The sequence below is a fragment of the Ambystoma mexicanum genome, chromosome 3p (genome assembly GCF_040938575.1).
Source record: "Ambystoma mexicanum isolate Mex_15411 chromosome 3p, UKY_AmexF1_1, whole genome shotgun sequence".
Taxonomy (NCBI): Eukaryota; Metazoa; Chordata; class Amphibia; order Caudata; family Ambystomatidae; genus Ambystoma; species Ambystoma mexicanum.
Window position 1 is genome coordinate 1,265,268,662 of NC_090925.1, and position 22,312 is coordinate 1,265,290,973.

At 44.2% G+C, this 22,312-nt stretch overlaps 1 protein-coding gene across 1 annotated transcript in view; it reads left to right on the top strand.

The window, feature by feature from the left end:
- The first annotated feature begins 2,945 nt into the window (after window positions 1-2,945).
- ACO2 (aconitase 2) overlaps window positions 2,946-22,312 on the top strand; it is a 637,698-nt gene continuing 618,331 nt past the window's right edge. The window contains exon 1 of the mRNA XM_069652760.1: window positions 2,946-3,071. Within this exon, the coding sequence (XP_069508861.1) occupies window positions 3,036-3,071 (36 nt within the window). The 5' untranslated portion in view covers window positions 2,946-3,035. The remainder of the gene's footprint in view (window positions 3,072-22,312) is intronic.

Here is a 22,312-nt window from a genome sequence, read left to right on the forward strand (position 1 = left end):
CTAAGGCTGCTCAGGGAACTCACCAAAAGTCTGTTGGCATTGAACATCGAGGTCAGGGCACGGCACATTCCCGGTGTAAAAAATACGGCCGTTGATTCTTTGTCTCGTTTACAGTGGGATGGGTTCCGGGAAAGCTGCCCCGAAGCAAGGAAAGAAATGGCACTGTTCAAGGAACAGTGGTGGGCGGATGATTGGAGGGATTTGAGCTCTCTTGTAGAGACGGCACTGGTGCCAGGTACAGCTAAGAGGTACAGGGCATGTTGGGAACGTTTTCTGCAATTCCAAGAAGAGGTGTGGCCAGGTGAGCAAGGGGAGAAACCGGTGCGGGCCTTTGTGGGCTGGTGCTAGAGGACGGGGAAGACCCGATCATGGGTGTCATACCATTTGGCGGCCATAGCACATTATGCCAAACTTAAAGGGGAGAGGGACCCCACCAAGGAGCACTATGTTGCACTGGCCATGAGAGGCTGGGCAAGACAAGCAGTGCCAAAGCCAGATGAGAGGTGACAATTGATATTTTAAAACTTCATGGGTTAATTAAATGTTTGGACATTGTGTGTGATGGCGAGGCTGAGAGGGTATTGTTCACGGCCGCTTTTACGGTGGCGTTCTTTGGGGCTCTAAGGGTCAGCAAGCTGGTGCCATAGAATAAAGATGGTAAGGGGGGTGGGTTTTTACGGTTGAGGGACGTACAGTTGAGCAGGTCCCAGGTGGTCATCTATGTGAGAAGGTCAAAGACTGATCAAAAAGGGAAAGGGGCGACACTGACATTACAAGCCATTCAAACAAGCAGAGTATGCCCAGTGGCGGCGGCGGATAGCTTCCTCCAGCAGCGACAGCCGTCAGAGGCAGAGGCACCATGGCTGTTGCACAGGGATGGGTTGGCACTAAGCCGCTTCCAATTTAGGAGAGTGATGGACCAGGGCCTGGCTAAAATGGGGATAACAGGGGGTCGGTTTGGGACACATTCATTTCGAATAGGGGCCGCCACCTCCGCGGCAACCGGGGATTTGGGGGCAGAGGACATCAAGAGGTTGGGAAGATGGTCCTCGGGGTGCTACAAAAGATATGTCAGGCCAGAAAAAATATGAGTTAACCATGCCGTTCCCTCCACTTCTCGTTCCCAGCATTACAAAGAAAGCGGACCGTGTGGGTGGTAGGGCATTCATTCATCTCAAGGGCAAAGGCGAGCTGGACTCGGGAGCAGGAGGAACTTACGGCCGGTGAATTCCGGATTGAATGGCACGGTGTGCCTGGGATGAAATGGGCCCAGCTACAGGGGCTCTTACGGAAGTTGCTGGAAAGACAGCGGAAACCAGATGTGCTGGTGATCCACTTGGGAGGGAATGATTTGACCAGCCTGGGGAGGGGGGTTTTGTTGATGGACATTACACACTCGTTACAGGAGATCTCGGCACAGTGGGGCGAGATGGAGATTGTGTGGTCAGAGGTAATTCCCAGGGCAGAGTGGAGGGGGGCGGAGAACCATTCGGCAGTCGAGAAATCAAGGAAGAAACTAAATGCAATGGGAATGGAGCTCTTTTTTTGGAACATTTGTACCAAATTGCTGGAGTTGTGAAAAAGTGACAGGAGGAGGGGGAGCCACGGTGGGCGGGAACCCACCTAGTGGCGTGGCGGTGTTTTGGCGAACAAGCACAAATGATAGACTCCGGATGAGCCAGAAGGAAACCGGAATGAGTAGTCGCTCTTCCGGTTCAGCGCCTCTTGGGGGCCTAACGGCGGGGGCGTCTGGTGGTAACAAACGAAGGCTCAGCTTCCCCCAAGAAACAAACGGCACTCTCCCCACCCGCGGACACCTGCATGGGCAGGATAGGCTCAGGTACAAAGGGTCGGGGGAGTTGGGGGCCTACTGGAAACTATACAAAGGTATAGGGGAAGCAGGTGAGATCCGACACGGAGCAAGCGCCACACTTGCAGACTGAAGTTCACAAATGTGTACAATACATTTTTTTGTTATGGAAATAAAAACTGCGGCCAAGTTTGCCATTTGAAAATACTGTGTCACGCCAATTCTTTGCATGGGAAGAATCGAAGCGCAGCGAAAGAACTTATGCAAATGATTAACGGGCAAGAAAGGCAAATGGTCAAATGCAGGGGTTATGAGAGAACATGGTTGCAGCGCTGCTGGTGGGTTTTTATTCAGAAAGAAACATAAATAAACGTCTGTTTCTTTACTTTGGTTGTTGCATAGTCACTTCAACATACTTATGAACGTACCCCCTTTTTGTTGGTGTCACATGCCGTAGTGTTATTCATTTGCCCGTCTAGGCTCTTACCATAGATCTAAATGGAATCCCAGCCACCAAAAACATAATCTTCAATGTTCACAAGGTTGACAGGCATGCACAGGCCAGGTGGGGAGCTGCATAAAAGATCAAGTATGTTTGTCACTGTAACGCGATTGGGCACGTGAAAGAGAAGTGTATAAGGTTTACTGTAAACCATGAATACACACTATCATTAAATACAAATAATATCAAATAGAGCAAGAAAAACAGACAATTGAATGCCACGACGATCTTAACAATCTGTGTGTAAGTGTTCTTTACATGTCCATACATGAAGTATTATGCCACATGTCTGTAGCACTGTAGTCTTCTAGTCTTCTTTCGCCATGTAAGTATTTCACCTCAACTCAAGTTCCCTTGACCTTAGCTGCCCTTGTTCATTTTATGTTTCCGCGACTCACTCATTCCCTTTTCTCTGTTTAGCCTTATGGATATACTTTTTGTAATTTTAAAAAGGCGCTTGTAAGCATTTAAACGTGGTCCGTGAGTTATATAAGTGTAACGCGTTTAATAATGATTGCCTATAATGTTTTAACGATTTTACACCCCTTGATGATTCAGGTCCTGGAAATCGTTTACAGCTTAGTCCATGACTACGTAGAGTCCTGCAGCTCTACTCTATACAGCTGCCAGGATCTGCGTGCCACGCCCACAGCCCGAGCCTTTAAGAGGCGCGTGTACCATGACGCCTCCTTCAGGCGACCCTCATCTTTGTCAGTGAACAAAATGGCGTCCTACTGTCTCCTTGCCGGTCGCCTCCAGGTGAGAGGGGAGTGAGTAGATGGGATCACCTGTGGGCAGGGGCGGCGATAGCTGTAGCACATCTATTACTGAGAGGAAACTATGCTCCCAGGGCTGACAGTAACCCTTGCTGGGCGTTACGCCCTCTCATGTGAGCAGTGTAGGAAAGGGCACACTCTGCTTCTCCTGAACTTGACGGGGTGTGAACCCTCTTCAAGCTAGTTGGGGCGCACTGCTCGTCACGTTTAAATGCGTACGTTTTAGGCGGGTGTCGGCTGGATACATCCGTGAGGGAAGGAAGGATTCCTGCGCCACCCTTGCTAACGGTCAAGGTGACGTGAAGGTGAAGCGGACCGAAAGGAGCAAAAGGGATACTCGCATGTTGGAGATGAAAACGACTTGCCGGAACATAATTGCCGGTTTCACTATAGCTGCACAGTTGTACCAGGCAGATGAACGTGCGCTCAACTCCTATCTAGGTATTCGTTCCGTTTTTCAATGGTAAACCGTTGTGGAACAGGAGCAACCTTGACATACGGCGAAGTAAGGGTGCCTGGGATGGAAGTTTCAGCGAGTCCCATTTACAGAGTACTTTTGCGGTATATATAATATAATGTGCACTGATGCTTTGCCGTTCTGACTTGGAATCGCTGTTTCTTTTGATGGCTATTCACATTCTTAAAGTGATACTAAAGTCTCATTGTTCACATTTGTTTATTTGAGGAGAAAAGTCGTAAGGGTAAATAATCATATTTTTCAAAATATAAAAATACCAGAATTATTCACTTGTACTACGGATGTTGCTTTTGTGGCATTTACATGTTTTTTAGCCACTAAAATGGTTTACATTTTTTTTTGTGAATTCAATTATAGCAGCACGTTTTTTTTTTAAAAAAAAAAGCAAAAAGCCAGTATCTTGCTGCGATGATACATCACTTAACTTACAACCTAATAAAAGATCTGGTGCTTTCAAGTGGTAAAATTGCTTAGGGGGTGAGCGTTCACTGTTGCAATCGGTCTGTGATCTGCTGGCGGGGCGCAGTTTCTTTCTTTTTCTTGCTGACATATTTTATCCATCAGCAGTGATCATTGAATACCGAGGCTTGAGCCTCATTATCTCATCTTCTGGGGGTTGTGTGTGTGGTCGTTGGTTGGATTTCCTTCATGGTCTGTGTAGACTTATCACAGACAGGCTGGTTTCACAGGGTCTTCTCCGTGATCATTTCTTTCATGCTGCTTCTTTCCAAATTCCACACTGTACATCAATTCCACTTTAAATCCCATCTATGCCAGTGCTGAACCCAAAACACTGTTGGCAATGCAGTGATTTTTAGTACATTAAGGGATCCATAGACAACGCTGAACAGTAGAAGGCTACCATTTGCTCAGCAGGTTAAGAGATGGTTGCTGAGATTTTATATATTAAAAACTGGTTGTTAATCATATGACTTTGCAATTCCTTTAAAAAAACAAGTGCTATAAAATGTTTCAAAAAAGGTAGCAGGCGCTCCTCTCCAGAATGAACATGGCATGATAACCTGTTCTGAGATGAGTTTGCAGCACACGCTTTTTGCTCACTGTACCTTTCACAAATGGGAAATAACCATTTGCATATCAGTCTTTGTCCCGCCCACATGGCCAGTCCAGCACCGAAATGCTATGGCAATTCCTTTCTGAACAAGAGTACCAACAGCAACCCCATACGTGTTTCAGCCTTGTTGGGCCTCATCAGTGAGGTGAAGCTGTGCCTCTCTGAGCAGAGTGAGAAGGGAGTCCACGTCTGGTTTCCCCCAGGTCACTCAGGGTGCCCAAGTTGCTTGCACATATTTCAAAAAAAGGTAGCAGGCGCTCCTCTCCAGAATGAACATGGCATGATAACCTGAAACACGTGTATGGGGTTGCTTTTGGTACTCTTGTTCAGAGAGGAATTGCCATAGCATTTTGGTGCTGGACTGCCCATGTGGGCGGGACAAAGACTGATATGCAAATGGTTATTTCCCATCTGTGAAAGGTATAGTGAGCAAAAAGCGTGTGCTACAAACTCATCTCAGAACAGGTTATCATGCTATGTTCTTTCTGGAGAGGAGCGCCTGCTACCTTCTTTGAGCTATAAAATGTTTGTCCATAGGATGGGTTGGGCTGGTCGCTTGCTTATATTCAGGGTGGAGGTGGGTGCATTTCTACCCCTGTAGTGAAAATCAAGTTGCCTCCAATGAACCAACAGTTTAATTTCCTAAGAAGCATGCATTTGTGATTAAGCAGTTTGGCAAGTATACCCTCTTTACAAATAGAATGTGATAAAACATAAAGGAAGGGGAACACAAATTAAAGGGTATTTGTGTGGTAGTCCCAACAAAAACCAAATCTATATAAATAAAAATGTAAATGTTTGTTCAAAATCTCTCCGAAATATCTTCAGATTGCTTTGAAATTTTGACACAGCGTTGCATACGAATAGGCTCATGTTTTTATATACCTACTATACACAGATGTCACACCTGTGACAGGTAAAAACATGCTTTTTTATGAAAAACAGCGCCATCTGTTGGATGTAAAAGCAACACGCTATATTGAATCTTTTAAGATTCCATTTCAATGTTTCCGTGGCTCAAATATGTGCCGAGGAAGCAGCAGAGCGATGTGCAGCCAGACTTCAGGAAGCACGGTTGCAAGCACAGCGATCGCGTTCTGCAGCTTCAGATCTGCTTTGTTCTCAACAGAATGAACGTGACAGGCTGATAGTGGCTGAAAGACGTCAACAAGAAACAGCAGCTCAGCGTCAAACACGACTCCGTGCTCAGCAATCACGCGATTACAATCGCTTTGCATTCCGGTACAACCCAACTAATTATAGTTTGAGCCGGCATGTTCTCACGGCACCATGACTGAAGTGTGTCCTTTATTGCAAGGCTCTGAAATTTAATGGAGAAACAAAAGGAATGTGTTGCGCCGCTGGGAAAATCAAACTGCCTCAACTTGGAGAACCACCAGAGCCATTAAAAACTTTGCTTGCCGAATATACTGCCGAATCAAACCATTTCCTAACATCAGGAAATACAACTCGTGCTTCATCGTTCGGTGCAGAAATCGTAACCGCTCAATTCATGCCAACTTGCGTTTGCAATCACCATCAACAAAGCTCAAGGCCAATCATTAGAATTGTGCGGTTGAGATCTAGACAGTATAGCATGTTACTTTTACGACCAACAGGTGGCGCTGTTTTTCAGAAAACATGTTTTTACCTGTCACAGGTGTGATATCTATGTATAGTAGGTAAATAAAACACGCGCCTATTTGAACTTTCGGAGATATAAGATTTTGAACAAACATTTACATTTTTATTTATATAGATAACAAAAATGAATACAATTTTATTTTTAATAAAAATTCTGTTGAATAAATGCTGAAAGCAATTGAAGCATGAAGTGGTGCAATTGCACTTAATTCTGAGCCCCAGCACTTACTGTCTCAGACTTTGATTAATTATGAAGTGATAGCCAGAGCATCAATTAACCCCAATGAGCAGGTGCAAGCTGCAATTTAACCCCAAATATGTCAACACTGTGGGGTGCAGCTGTGGGTGGTGGCAACAATGGCGGTAAACTGCCCTTCCACAGTGTCACAAGGGTGCTAGAAAATATTTTGGCCCTGACACTTATTTGCTTACATATGAAGCAGTGCAGAAAGGCACTCCTTCTGATATCCATAAATGAGTACCAACTGCAGTAGGGTGGTAATTTTATATAGAGGCTTTATATAAATAACAAATCCCCTTCACAACATACATTTTTAAAATCCCAAACTAAAGAAGTTCATCCACAGCCTGTTGCAGCAATAACACACAAGAGACCACAAAATTAACTATCACTTGAAGAAACCTATTTGTATACTGTATTCTGTTATGCTATGTTACTTTGCATTTATATAGCACCTTATGTACCATTGGTATGGTCTCAAGGCGCTGGTAGGTTGAACACCCTCGGGAACCGAAGTTCAAGTCAGTAGAGAGAATAGAGTCAAAGGTGCGTGTGAGCACCGGATATATTCTCCAATTATCTTTTCAATGACTCCCTTCCACTTCCTATTCTTGACGCCTCTTCCTTGTAGGAATTGCAAGAGCAGCTGAACCACAGTTTACAAAGGCAAACACTTCTTCATAAACTCTCTAGTCTACACCTCCTCCTTAAGCCCTCTAATTGATATTTCCTGCACTCGTTCCACCTTTCCCTTCTCTGATCTTGGTGATTGTACTTGGTGCTAGGGCCTTTAGTTCAGAGTGTGCATCTTTAGTCTAGATGGCAAACTTCTGTGTCATCACTTGCCTTATTAATTTATGAAGTTACTTCCTCCTGCGTCTTTCTAAGCCACTCCTCGTGTATGGCTGGGAAAAGCCTTTCAGCTACCTGTCAAGCTGGGTATCCCTGGTAACCTATTCAGCCATTTATGCATAAAACATAGCATGAAAAAAAAACAGGACAAATATGGGAGAACCTGGTTAATAGTTTAGTGTTGAGGCCATTTCTGCAATAAAATGGTGATAACTTGATAGCTTTCCCATAGCAGAAGGCAACAAGGGGGAGAATTGTTTGTTCAACCTGGGAAGGCCAGATCATTGGAAATTCCCATAGCATATATTTTATTTTGGTATTTTAGTGCAGACCTACCTTAGAAGCAACGGAGCACTTTACAGAGGTATACACCAATACAGATACAAAACGGAGCAATTTAGAGGTGTACAGCATTTGATGCATAACAGCGATTTTCAGTGACAACAGAACAAACAGCGGGGGGGGGGTGGGGTGGGGTGGGGGCCTACAGCTGTACCGGGTGGTGGGGAGGAGAGGGGCCAGAGGCGTCTCGCGAGGTGTCATGATGGCCTAGGTGTTGAGGAGGAGAGACTCCTTGAAGAGGTGGGTCATGAGTTTTTTTCTGAGTTGTAGGAGCGTGGGGGTGAGTCTGATGCTGACGGGGAGGAGTTTCCGTAGTCTTGGGGCATAGGCAGAGGATGCTTGTTTTCTGGTCCTTTCCGTTTTTGCAGCAACAGATTTAACGTCTGCACATGTCCAGGCTTCTGGCGGTGTGCTGTCTGCCAGAGATGCAGAGTTTCTCTGAGAGGTAGCTGGGTAACTTGAGGACGACTGTCTTATAGATGATGCAGGAAGTTTTGAAGGTGATTGTACGTGCAGTAGGAGCAGTGGAGTAACTTTGCTGAAAAAGTTGGGGGGAGGGGGGACATGACGTCTAAAGAAAAGGTGCCCCAGCCAAATGAATGGGGACAAAATAGTGTGCCATGAAAGTTGGGGGGACAAACACCCCCGTCTCCCCCTTAAAATTACTCCCATGAGTGGGAGTCGGAAGGTCGATGAGTATATACCATTTATTCGTAAGCACAGCTGGGAAATCACCCAGACTGTCCCATTTTTCCTGCCTGTAAACCACTCTCGCCATATAGCGATATCCTAACAGTAACAATATTCTATACTTGTTGTATCCTATTTGGTTTCCTGTGTAAAATGTCTACTCGACCTCTGTCCAGAATATCCTTATGTTTAAATATGTAAACATGCTAGCAACATTCCAACTTGTCCTTCCTTTCATCTATCTCCCCCTCTTCTTGCAGTGTTCCCCCAGGGGTCTAACCTATCACCCTGGCTTTTCAACCAATACCTGTCAACCCTTGCCCACTGCATTGCCATATTCTGCTCCAATTTTCTGTGCTATGCTGATGACACTCAACCCATTTCTCCTAGTCTCTTCTCTGACTGCCTATCTGCCATTCAGGATTGGTGTGCAGCCACTGATCTCTGCATGAATGCCAGCAAGACGGAGATCCTCCTTTGGCGGACACCTTCACCCTCCTTTCCTGTCACTCTGGCCGGCCTCCCTTAGCCCTCCTCCTACCACCACCTGTGAGGCTAAGAACCTTGGGGTTATCTTTGACTCCAACTTTCCTTCTCTGCCCACATCTGATGTATCAAAAAAATCTAACTTCCTACTGCACCTCCTTAGAGGTATTCTGCCTTTCAACTCCTTCCCTCAGAAGCTGTCTCTCGAGCCCTGGTTCTTTCTGGATTACTGCAACAGCCTTTCTAAATCTACCTGCTTCTACTCTCTGCCCTTTGCAATTTAACCAAAACAGGACTACGAGCCTTGGCCCCAAGCCCTGGGATCGTATCTCTCCAACCCTGAAATCTCTTTACAGGCTCCCAGTTGCTGCAAGGATACATTTCAAGACTCTCTGCATTGTCCACAAGGCCTTCTGGGGACTGGGCCCAAAATACCTTAAGCTCTCTCTCTGTAAATACCCCCCCACAACCTCTTCGCTCCTCCACCTCTTAACTCCCTCAGGGTCAGTCGTTTTTCAAAGAAACAAGCTGGGGGTAGATATATTTGTCTGGGGTCTCCCTTTGGAACAGCCTCCCTGTCGCTCTGAAACTTGGAGAACCATCTCCGGTTCCGGAAGCACCTCAAGACCTTCCTTTGTTTCTGCCTTCTCTCCCCTCCCCTGCTGATCTGCTCTCAGCATCGTGCACCTAGTCACCATCTGACTTTCGGGCCCAGGTATCTGCTCACCCTGCCACCCACCCACACCTGCCTTCTGGCAATCCCTTGCGCTGGGGTTCTGTATCTGTAACCCTACAGGCCCACCCCATTACTCCTGTCCCTGTTTTCTGCACTTACCACTTGCTGGCAGTACCACCACTGTCTGTTGCCTTTATTATTTATCTATTTTATTTTTTTGTATTCCTTTTGCTCAGCACTTCCCACGCCCTCCCCTTGCACTTTCCCCCTCCCATGCACTTGCGCGCTTTCAGTGTCACCGGGCCTAGTAAGATCGTTTTGTTCTCCCTTGCCTTGTCGCGCTCTTGTGTACGAGCGGAATACAAATACAATATCAATATCAAAATATATATGGCATGTATTGCCATCTATATAGATGCTTAATACCATGTAATTGCAATTGACATGCTGTAGAACAGGCTTTTCCCATTCAGGAGTATCTTTTTGAATCTTATTGAATTATTTTAACTCCTCAAGCAGGGAAATAAACAAACCCAGCCTGGGCAGTGAAGTCTGAAGTGTCATTTCAGGGTCTAAGCTGCACATGTCGATTTAGGAATCGAAACGAAAGCCTGATGAGCAAGAGCTGAATGTAGCTCTCCCTGCCCATCTGCCATCGAACAGTAAGCAGGAGCTGCATCTGAGTAACAAGACACTAGTATATACATGTCACTCGTAACATGAAATGCAAACTATGTAAAGGGCGCTTTGAAACACAATTTCTTGATGTAAGCACCTTACAAATGCACAATGAATACATAAACTATGTCAATTGCATATGGCCATGTCCTGATGTCTCTCAGGGGATGATGGAATGTTGGTGAGGGAATGTTTATGGAAGGTTATGGCTCGATTTTCTGTAGAATTCAGCAGTTGGAGAGCTGTAAGAGAGAAGGCTGCTGCGGGTTGTTTATAGAAAGCTAAAATCTTAATTTAAAGCACCCAATGCTTTTTTTGTGCTTTAGATCAATGACAACGAGGTAAAGGTGAATATACAACATAGTTCAGCCAGAAGTTCCTACCAGAGTCACACATTTTGCTGTGTTGTCGGCAGAGAGCAGGGACAAACCTCTGTGCTACAAATGCTCCAGGCAGTGTCTCGGTAAGAGAAGAGTACTAGTCATTCAGAGCTCCATGTTCGGAGCCCTGCATACTGTGAAAGGTGGGAGGGAATTTGCTTGCATTCCCTTGCTTCACTACACAAGGTTTTAAGTTGCTCAAAAATACAAGATATTTTTTCACCAAGTGAGCAACACGAGCTGATTGAATCGCGATTGCGCGCCCCCTCAGCAATGCCTCATTGAAGCAACATTTCTCTTTGCTATAGAGCATGGGACCCTACGCCGTGGTATGGTGCACCACGACCATGAGCGTCAAGGGTTTCTTTGGTGATGCGTCGCTTGTATAGTTTCTCTGACATAGGAGAATAAACGCGATTGCCCTACGCCTCTTCTAAGTACGTTTGTGGGCATTAGCAGCGCATTTGTCTATTCTCAGCAAATTAACTGGAAAATGTATAGTAAAGAAAAATATTATTGTAGTAAGGAAAAATAAAATTCCAGCCAAATAAACCCCCGATTTACATCAGAACTTTACAAATAGTGGCCAAGCAATAGCATTCTAAGAACACTGAGGTCTTCTAGAGTATACAATTTCCCCTCCTTGTGATTGACCTGTGTACAGCATACCTACCAAAAATGCTCGTGCCAGGAGTACCAGGACCTGCCACTTTCTTGGCATCTCCGGGTCCAGTAAAAATAAAGTGGAACCAATGGAAGAAGGGCTACCTACATTATATAAAGGCTGCATGTGGGAATTGGTATTTACTGACAGGAAGGTGTACCTTCTAATGTACTTTCTAGGATACAAGGGGCAACAGATTTTCGTAAATGGGGGTAATGTGTCAAAACGGGAGATGGGAATGCACCCAAAGAATAGTTGACCTTGTTGAAATTGGATAAAAACTTTAAGTCTAAAACGAGCACTAGATTATAACGCTATCGTTTTGGGGTGCAACTTCAAGAACAGCAAGAAAGTGTGGAGGAATATGTCACTGCCTTGAACAATTTGTCATTACAAATTTGGAGAAAAATGTGACTAGCATATTCGAGACCAATTCATGATACATTGCAACTGCAATAAATAGGAGGAGCTATGGTTGAAGGATGAACCAACCCTGATGAAGTCCTTGAAATTGCCAGGAGAGTTGAACATTCACCAGCGTGTTTCCAAGTTAACAGGAGGAGAGGACAAGATGTCAAAGTTGAAGTTTGAAAGTATCCGAAAACAAACAGAAAAAGAAAGCGAAGCGAAGGAGTAGTCTATTACGAACAGGGGGATGTGGGGGGGAGAGCAAACATCTGAAGGGAGATGACAGTGCATTTCCTTGTCGCATTTCGTTGCCCTGGCTGCAAGACTGTGCGTAAAGTGCAATAGAAGGTCACTTTGCAAATTGCTGTAAAATCTTCAACATTTCTTTTTTTTTTAATGTTGCTGAAGATGATTCTTCAGAAGGTGAAGAGTAAACCGATAGAAAACATTAGTGAATGTTATGTTATGTTAGCGGTACTTGTATAGCGCACCGTCACCAACGGAATTCATCCCCAGGCGCTCTGGCGAATCTGTAAACAGGAAGGGTGGGTAGGGTTAGTTGGTAAGAGGGGAGAAGGAGTGGTGTACTGTTGGAAGCTTCAGCTAGGTATACACCGAGTGCTGGGCTTTGGTGCTAGGATCGGATGAAGGCCTCGAGTGCTGTGGTTGAAGTTTGTGTTGATGCGGTGTGTTAAAGATTTCTGGGAGAGAGATGGTTGTGTGGTTTTGTGTGGGTTTAAGCATGCCGAAGATTGAGGGTTGGGTTAGTGGGTTATGTACCCTGATTCAGGTACTTATGATTCCGTTAGAGTTGTATACCTGTGGGTTGGGATGTTGTTGGTTCCTCGTGGGCCGACTCGCTTTGGTGGTGTTGCGCTGATCCAACTGTATCCTATCGAGTATAGCTTGGATTGGTGGGTGTGTCTGAACCTAATCTTCAGGTGTGGGACTGGGTGGGTGATCTCTTATCAGGTGTTTATCAGGTGTTCTAGTGTGACCCTGGTCGTTTAAGGCTTTGAATGGCTCAGGGTCGGGTCGTGTTGAAGTGTTGTCCTAGTGGATCTGTCTTGGTGAACCTGTGTATTCAGACGTTCGTATCCTTCTGTCCTGGCTGGTTCTTTGATTTCCGTGGGGTGAACATCCTTGGGATTGTTTAGTTGTATTATTGTGTGGTGGTGCATTGTGCTTTCTGCTTTGTATTGGTAGATAGTGTGTAGTGATGTTTCTCACCTGTTGCAATGGGTCCCGTGATGCAGTGCTTCCTTTCCCCCTCTGTTTTGTTCTTGGGGCTGTTGGGGAAGGTAATAGTTAAGGTCATGGTCCCCTTGATGATTCATTCTAGTCTCTGTCTTAGTTTGCTATGTTTACTGTCTTTGGTTGTATTGCGACTGTCTCCGTTTGGTCCTTTAGTATGTCGTGGGATATTTACCTCCGCTTTTCCCATTGATCGGTGTGTATCACGATCAACCTCCGTTCATTGATGTTTTTAGTTATGTCGGTGCCCCTGTGGCTAGTCTTTCTAGTTATGACGTGAAGAGCCAGGTTTTGAGTAATTTCCTGAATAGGTGGTTTCTTGTTTTACGTATGTACTTTGAAGGTCGTTCCAGGTTTTCGGGGCTTGGTGAGAGGAGGTTCCTCCAAGTTCTCTTCTGTTGTAGGGCTTCGGTTCCAGGCGGCTGTCTATGCTTAATTTGAGCGTTCTTGTTGGTTGATATAGGCGCAGTTTGTCTCTATGAACTCAGCACCTCCGTTGTGTACTGCTCTGTGTAATGCATTGTTTTGAATTTTATTTGTGGTTTTATTGGTAGCCAATGTAGTGTTTTCAGCGCTGGTGCAGTGTGTTCTCTTCGGGGTAGTTTCAGAAGTAGTCTGGCTGCCGCGTTTTGAATGCGTTGTAGTTTTTTTAGGAGTCGTTCAGGCATGCCTAGGTATAGGCTATTGGCGTAGTCTACTTTGGACATGACGAGGGCGATGGTGGTCATTTTGTTGGTGAACGATAGGAACGTTAAGTTTCTCTTTGCCGCTCCCAGGAGGAAGAAGCATTTCTTGAGGAGATTGTTTACTTGTGGCTCTAGCGGGAGATTATTGTCCATCAGAACTCCCAGGTTTTTTACAATCAGCGAGGGTGCTAGGGTTGTCCCGAGTTCCCTTGGCCAAGGGAAGAATTGGTTTTCTCCATTTATTTTTTTACGATCATTATTTCTGTTTTTCCTGGGTTGATTTTGAGGGAATTGGAGTTCATCCAGAAGAATACATTGCAGAGGCAGTTTTCTAGCGTCGAGTTTCTTTCTGGGTTGTCTTGTATTTTGAATATTATTTTGAAGATTATTTGTGTATCAGCATAGTTGTAGCAGGTGAGGCTATGGCTTTTGATAATTCTGATCAGTAGATACAGGTAGATGTTGAATAGTAGCGGGGAGAAGGATGATACTGGTGGTACTCCACATGTGGAATATCTCGGGCTGGATTTGAAGGGTTTCATCCATACCGTTTCCGTTATCTTTGTTAGGAAAGATTTGATCGATAGTAGGGCGGTGTCTGTTATTCCAAGTCCTTCTAATCTCGTTATGAGGGTGTCATGGTCGACTGTCAAATGCTGTCGATAGGTCTAGGAGTATCGAGGCAGTGCTGTTCGAGTCTGTTGTTTTTTAGATCGTCCCATATTGAGAGTAGAGCTGATTCTGTTCCTCTCAGTGGTCTGAAGCCAACTTCTGCCTGTCCTGGTAGGCTGTGCTCTTCTATAAACTCTTAGGTCGTTTTGTATATGTACGTTTAGAGCAGCTTGGCTGTATACGGGATGTTAGAGATGGGTCTGTAGTTGGAGAGGTCATCTACGTTTCCTGCTGTATCTTTGAGTAGTGGCCTGATGTATGCAGTTTTGAAGGCTTGTGGCACTTTCCCAGTTGCGAGGACATTCCTGTGATATTCCATGGGCGTTCCTTGTTTAAGAATCGATTTGTATGTCTGGTGGGCAGGGGTCTTCGGGGGACCCAGAGTTATTGCTTTCATTTACCAGTTTGACGAATGTCTCCACTGATATTTCTGGAAAGCTTTGTAGTTTGGGTGCCCCTTCTGGTTGTAGGTTGTGGTCAGATCAGACGGTCTGCTTTGTATGGTTTGTTGGATGTTTTTGTTTTTGAAGTGGTCTGCAAGGTCGTTGCAGAGTTTCACGGATGGAGTTGTTACATCCCGGAGGGTTTTTGATTTTGTTTGATTCTGAAGAGCTCTTTTTGGGTGTTTGGTGCTTTGAAGATTCGTTGTCGTAGTGTTTACTCTTTGCTATTTGTATTTCCTTTTTGTAAGCCCGATTTTGTTGTAGGAGTTTCAGTTTGTTCGCCGCGTTGTTTTTCTCCAAGTTCTAGTCTTTTTTTCTTTTCATGGTGCAAAGTGTCAGAGTTCAGAAGATGACGAATGTGAAAGTCTATGCCTGTTTGTGTGAATGGAAGAGAAGTTTCAATGATGGCTGACTCTGGTGCAAATATATCGTTCATGCCAAAGGATGTGTTTGAGCCAGTAGTTGGTGGCGGCATACATTACATAAATCGGATGTAATCCAGCTGATTACAACTTGGTTTAAAGAGGTATTAGGGTCTTTTGATGCCAGTTACTTTTCAAAGGAAGGTGTGCACAAGGGAAAAGTGACAAGAAAAGGTGCAACACTACTGGGATGGTGTGAGAAAAAGAAACTACAAATCATGCTTGACCCTATTTTGTCTGAGCAAGTGCTATAGGTTGGAGATGTGCCTGTGTGGGAGAGGTTTCACAAGGTGTTTGTGAATGGGTTATGAAAAATGAAACAAATGAGGAATCAAATAATACTTAAGAGGATGCAATCCTGTAGCTGCAAAGTTGCGTTCTGTGTATTAATCTTGAGGGGTGGTGTGAAGAGCGAACTTTTGAAATTATAAAGACAGTATTATTGAGAGAGCAGGAGTACAGTGGATCTCTCACTCGTGGTGGTGAAAAAGCCAACGGGGGAGTTAAGGCTCTGTGTCGACTTGAGTGAATTAAACATGTTATTGTAGATACCCTTTGCCTAACATGAGTGAACTTTGATCAGAAAAGGGAGTGTATTTTCAAAACTAAACTAGATATGGCTTCTGCTTAACAAATTAGCTAACTGCTTTTATAACCCACGAAGGTGTCTTTCAGTTTAGAAGTATGCCATTCAGTTTGGTGTCAGTTTTTCAGAAAGTGATGGATCGTTTGTTTAGGGGAATGAAGGGAGTATTTTTCTTCCAAGATCTAGTGTGCAGTGAAAAGGAATAGGATGTCAAACATTTTCAAGAATCACAATTCTTGAGAAGGGACTATCGCTGAGAAGATATAAATGTGTTTAAGAAAAAGGGGGGGGAGGGTTTGTTGCTTGACGCCGAGGCTGATGGCCACCTGTTTTCACTCCTCCCGAGGCACTCTTTAACACCTGCAGTGTTGTATTAACCCTCTACAAAGCATTTTCTCTCACCTGGTGGTTGCCTTTCTTCTGTGGCATCGCGCGGTGCCACTTTGCTTGGCCTTGCTTGCCCACACGCTGTTTTAAGACCTCGCAGTGACAGCCATCAGTCGGCAAAACAGACACAGCTGAGGAAAAACTCGGCTGGCCTTGCCAGGAAACAGAAGTCTCTGGACGGGCCTCACGCCCATGCCATCTGCTGGGCAAAACAATAAGCACCAAACAAAGTGGAAAAGAAACCAAATAAAGCCGAAAGGAAAGCTAATTCGGTTGGCTACTATTGCATTATACTGCGATGAGAATTTTTAGATTCCTTTGTTATCATTTGATTGTGGCTGTTCGTCATACACCCAGCTTCATACTGCTGTAAATCTGACTGAAATATCACCTTCGCTATTGCTCACACCACATTTTCCTGGCCAATACCCTATAATATCTGGGCATTACAACTGACTATACTAAAAAACAATAAAAAAAACATCATGGCTTCAGGAAAAGGTGGGCAAAAGCTAGCACAAGCTCTCAAGGACTGTCAGCCTCATCCCCATCCACACTTAAAAGGCCCAAAAGTAACTCCTCCTGCATCCAACCCCTCGCACCCCAGTATGGATTTACTGTTAGGTCTTTAAAGCCTCTTATCGAAACTACCAATTTAAAACTGCAGCGACTCTGTGACAGATGGTGCGCATTTGAAAATAGAATGGAGGATGTGGAAAAACGAGAAAGCATGGTGGAAGATCTTTCTCCTAGTGACCTCACTTGAAAGTACCGTCAAAGTACTCCAGAAGCCCATTGAAGAACTTGAAAATCGAGGAAGAAATGATCTCTGTATCTCAGGCCTTTGTGAAGGATGCGAAGGGCAAGATGCTTTCTTGTTTCTGCAGAAAATGCTCTCAGCCCTTCTCCACATTCCACCAGACATCGTCCTCAATATTCAACGGGTGCATAAAATCAGGCCCCCAGAATCTACTCATGCACACCATCCCATGCCACATACTTATTTATTTTATAACTGGAATATACACAGTTGCAGCTTATTTCCAAAGCTAAAGAAAAAAGCAATCTTATCTGGCAAGACAGCAGGATTTACATTCTCAGGACATTGCTCTTAAAACTGATCAGCTGCGAAAGGAATTCCTCATACAGTCTTGCCGTTAAGCAACTCAGCATTAGTCTTTTCCATCCGTGCTCCTTTAAGTTGCACATAATGGAAGAACGTCCGTCTTCAGTGATCCTGTGGACCTCAAATCCTTTATAAGATCCCTCAAGGCTGACAGCTTGGATACTTCTACTCCACCTGTGCCCTCTAATTCCGGCACCTCATTCTCCACCCCAACTATTATACCTCCTTCTGTTACTATTTTTCACTGGGCATTGACTTCATACTCAGTTATTCTTGATATAGCTTGCCGGTCTGGTTGTTGTGGTTCGGTTGCCCTTCATCCCGCTGAACTCATTTTGAAGTCCGGCCAGGGGTCACCTAGCCCTCAATTTCGCTCTGTCCATCTCTGTATTAACCCGACACCGATCTTTCTCCTATAGTACTTCTCACTATTTCTCTACATCTCTCTTCTGTCATGTTATACAAATGTCAAGTTCGTTTGACTCCCCCATTTTCCTTATGTTTCCTCCCTATGTGTCGAGCGGATTCTTAAATGGCACATTACACACTCCAAGACGTTTATATGCTTATCTTTTCCATTCCTCTGTGATTTGGTATTTCTCTTACTCAATTTCTATGTCTAACACGTATAGTTCATATTTACAAGCATGGGTAGTAGATCATTTTAAATGCATATCCTGGAACGTGAAAGGAATTAACCCAATTAAGCCCGTGTAAAGTTCCAGGAGATCCACCTGTCAATGACCGAATCAGTGAAACTAAAATCTTTTTGGGTCCAAGATGTAATTGCCAGCCCTGCCCCAGCAAAGAAAAATGGAGTTGCCATACTCAGTAAGAACCTCCCCAACACAATTATTAATCAAAATACAGACCACAATGGTATGTGGGTGTGAGTTAAGCTACAGATTGGGGCTAATGTTAGATCTATTACGAATATAAACAGACCCACTGTGCCATATCCCAATTTCTGGAACTCTGAAACAAAACATCTTACAATCTGACCTCACTAACCTAGTGGGCTTCAATAACATTCTTGAGCCATTTATGGACCAGAGATCTAAATGCGTCTTCCGAAGCTCCAAGTCTCATGACTCCTTTATCTGCTGTATTGTTTGGCGGAGACTTGGAGACTTTCGCACCCCACTCACCTTGACTTCGTTTCACTCACTGCCCCATGATTCCCATTCACGTCTAGATTATCTTTGTTACCAAATCACTGTTGCTCACTATTCTGGATTCTTGTATTGGCAACATTTGATCATGCCCCTGTTATTACCACCTTTTTATTTTCTGAATATTTGCAAACACTCCAGCAGATGGTGCTTCAATAGTATACTATTACAAGACAATTTATTAGGTCATTTACCAGTTTTCAGAAGCAGTTCTTTCTTGACAATAAAGCAGCACTGAGAGGACATGTCATTCAGTATGTTAGTAGAAAGAAAAGAGAACACAAAGGTATTGTGGATGAATTATTTCTGGAACTCCCTAAAAATTAAAAAAATATACTAACACTCCCCCTCAGTCAAAACCTAATCATATTTTATCATTATGTACACACATTAATAAGACACTTGTAGAACTTACACCTAAAACCAGCTTAAAATTTAAATCCAAAATATACCAAACCTCTAATAAAGCAGGGAAAGCTCCTGCTTATCTCAAATCGCGCAAAGGGAAAACCTTCATCTTGCATATTAAAAATAGTATGGGCACTACCGTTACTAACTCTGAGATGCTAGAAGTTTTCAAAACCTTTTACTTTAAACTTTACTCACCAGACACCACCATCTCTCCTGAAAACCTGATTTCTTCCAAAACCCTGAGACTCCTATCCCCAGGTAGATCTCAGCCTTGAGCGTGAAATAGCCACCTATGAAATCACTCGGGCAACCAAAGATCTCAAGACAGGTAGAGCACCAGGTACTGATGGCCTGACTCCTGAGTTCTTTCATCGCTTTTCCACTATTCTATCCCCTAAAGCAGCAGTATTCAAAATGTGGAGTGCGCCCCTGCAGCGGTCCGCGGCTGCATTCCTGGGGGAAATGAGATCTCAGCAAGAAATGTAAAAAAAAGTAGTTTTTTATTTTTATTTTTCCGTTTTTTTTACATTCTACGAAATGGGCAGGGGCGGCTCACATGGTCGGGCTGAGGCATGAAACTCTCTCGGGCACCAATGAAAAAGTTGCCCGCAGTTGTAAATGGATATTCATTCCTTTAGTCAGACTGTTTGAATAGTACCCAAGGGGGTGCTTTGTTTAAATATCGCAATTAACTTACATTTTAAAAGATTATTTATTCAGCAACAATGGTCAAAATTACTAACTGCATAGTGAAGTAACTAATCCAACTGGCCCACATTGGCCAAAAAGGTGGCCCATTTTGACTGGCCTACACTAGCATTTTGCATTTTTGCTACAGGCATTGCCCTACAGGCCAGTCTGGGCCTGGCGGCTCCACCATAATGGTGAGGGGGTGCACACCATTATGGAGCTAAGGAGCCAGCCCAGTGAAACAATGAGCACTCCCTTGGCTGCTTTTTCCAGCTGAGGGAGTGCTCCTGGGCTGGCTGAACTGTCAAAGGGAAACACCATTTCCCTTGACAGTTCAGATAGTTCCCCAGCCGTACATGCTCTGAGCCATGTAAGTGCTGGTGCGTTTTGCTTTGCCAGCAATGCATAGCTCATTGGAAACGCTGTGGAGCCCAAGGGACAGGGATGGTATTTTTTTTACTGGATTTCTATCATAGATGGCCAGTCAAAAATACCATGCTTTCCCCCTTGGCACCGTAGCGCCTTGCATACACACATAATCACTTTAATTGTGTTAGGCCCAGTGGGACCCAGGGGACAGGGATGGTATCTTTTTACTGGACATCTATCATAGATGTTCAGTAAGCAATGTTATGCCTGCCCTCTGCCCCCCCAGCACCAATTACAAACTGTTTGACTATTTACCAATTTTGTCTTAAAGTATGCTCTACAATGCAACATTTGAACCCATTATTTTTAAAAATAATTCACAGGGGGGGAAAAAAGCCCTAAACCCCCTTGATTGGTTCAGGCTCCCTCACTGCGCTAGTTTGCTATGCCATCTTTGGGGGAAATAGTTATGCCCTTCCACTTACAAAATTCACCAGCAGCCACTGGCCCTCGGACTATGTTGGGAACAGCATGGGGGGGAGTCCAGGGACTGTGTGAACAGGATGGGTGGGAACCATGGGAAAGTGTTGGGAGCAGGGTGGGAAGAGCGCAGGGTGTGTGACGGGGACGGGAGAGCTCAGGGCCTGGGTAGGAATGGGATGAGGGAGCCCAACGACTGATGGGAGCAGGTGGGGGAGCCCAGGGACTATACTGGAAGTAGGGTGCAGTGATGGTGCGCAACACATACTGTCCATTTGGCATTCTTGGGGTGCCCCGGCCTGCCCAAATTTTGCTCAGGGGGGGCCCGGCCAAAAAAGTTTGCCCTAAAGTCAAATCAAACTTCACATACTTCGCCAACAAACATTATTCTTCCTCTGGGTCATTTTCCAAAGCCATCTTAAGTCTCTTTCCTAAGTCTCTGAAAGACTCTGACCTTCCTAAAAACTACAGGCCCAGTGGCCTAATAAACATTGATATTTAACAGAATTGAATCTTACCTCCCCAAATTAATTGAAGCAGATCAGGTTGGCTATGTAAAAGGGAGAAGCATCTCTTCAAATGCAAGTCTTGTACTATATGCCATTCATTTTATAGGGAAAAAGTTAAACAAAGTTATGCCGCCATAGCGCTGGATGCCAAAAAAGCTTTTGATCGGGTGGGCTGGGAATTCTTCCAATCTTTACGCTGGCATGGCTGTGGATAGTGCTTTATCTTGCTGGTCAAACATCTACACTCCAACCCCAAATCCTCTATCTTTATTAACGGTCCATCATCCTTTTCCCCCTTAAACGGGGCACAAAGACGGGGCTGTAGAGGGGAATGTAGATGCACACACCTAACGTATTCAAAATCTTTAAGAAGTGAGTGTAGATAATTTTAAGTAATCTTTTAAGGTGCGGGGGAGGAAACGTGACCCTGGCACAGGATCACAAATACCTATCCGTACTGAGAAAAGAGGATCCAAAGGTAGGAGCCCTCCCGTCCCCTGCACACTATTTGTATCCCGTATAATAACGGTTAAGAGTAAATCTAAAATAAAGCATAGATATATGGTGATGTAAAATATTTAATCATATAATTTCAAGACAAACAAATGCTTCAAATTTTAGAGTTCAATGGTTAAAGACCATTTTAATTGAAGAAATATACATCAATAAATCTTGTGATGCTGAGACCAAAACCAAATATCAAATGATATACAATATACAAATTGTTTTGGACCTTGTGGACCCAGTGCGTATATAATAACTCAAGTAAAAAAATGGCTGACGTGTTTCGGGATCCTGTCACTTCTAGAGCCAAGTGAATTTTGAACTGTAAGAAAAATGAAATGAAGAAAGCGCATGTCAGGTTTCTTGACTAGTAAATACTCCTAAACAAAAGCGCTCACCAAGCATGTAAAAAGGCAAAGGCAAAACCCATTAATTGTGGAATGATCCATTAAAATTCCTATATTTTTAAAGAACCAAAATATCGATCATATGTATTAAACCAGTTACATATTCTTCCAAAGGCACCAATCCTTCAAGGGGGAGTTGGCAATGTGACCAATAAATTCTCACAGTTGAGTTGTCTGAATTATAGCCGAGATGAGGTGAACCAACATATTAATTATCTACATGAAAACATTACAGAAGATGCCCAGATGTTACAGGACACGGATTAGAAAGCACAGGTAGAGACTAACATACCTTTAAATAGTGTTCTTGAAAAGAAAGTGACTGCCTCAAGGGCGTGATGTGCGGGTGTCGGTCCTCAAAATTCAGGACGAGTGAACAACTTCTGTCAGGGCGGCAATCTAAATGTTTAAAGAACAATCATATGCTATAATAACCTCTGAACTGACTAAAACAGAATGTCACTTAAACTCCAATGAATAGGTGTATGTTCT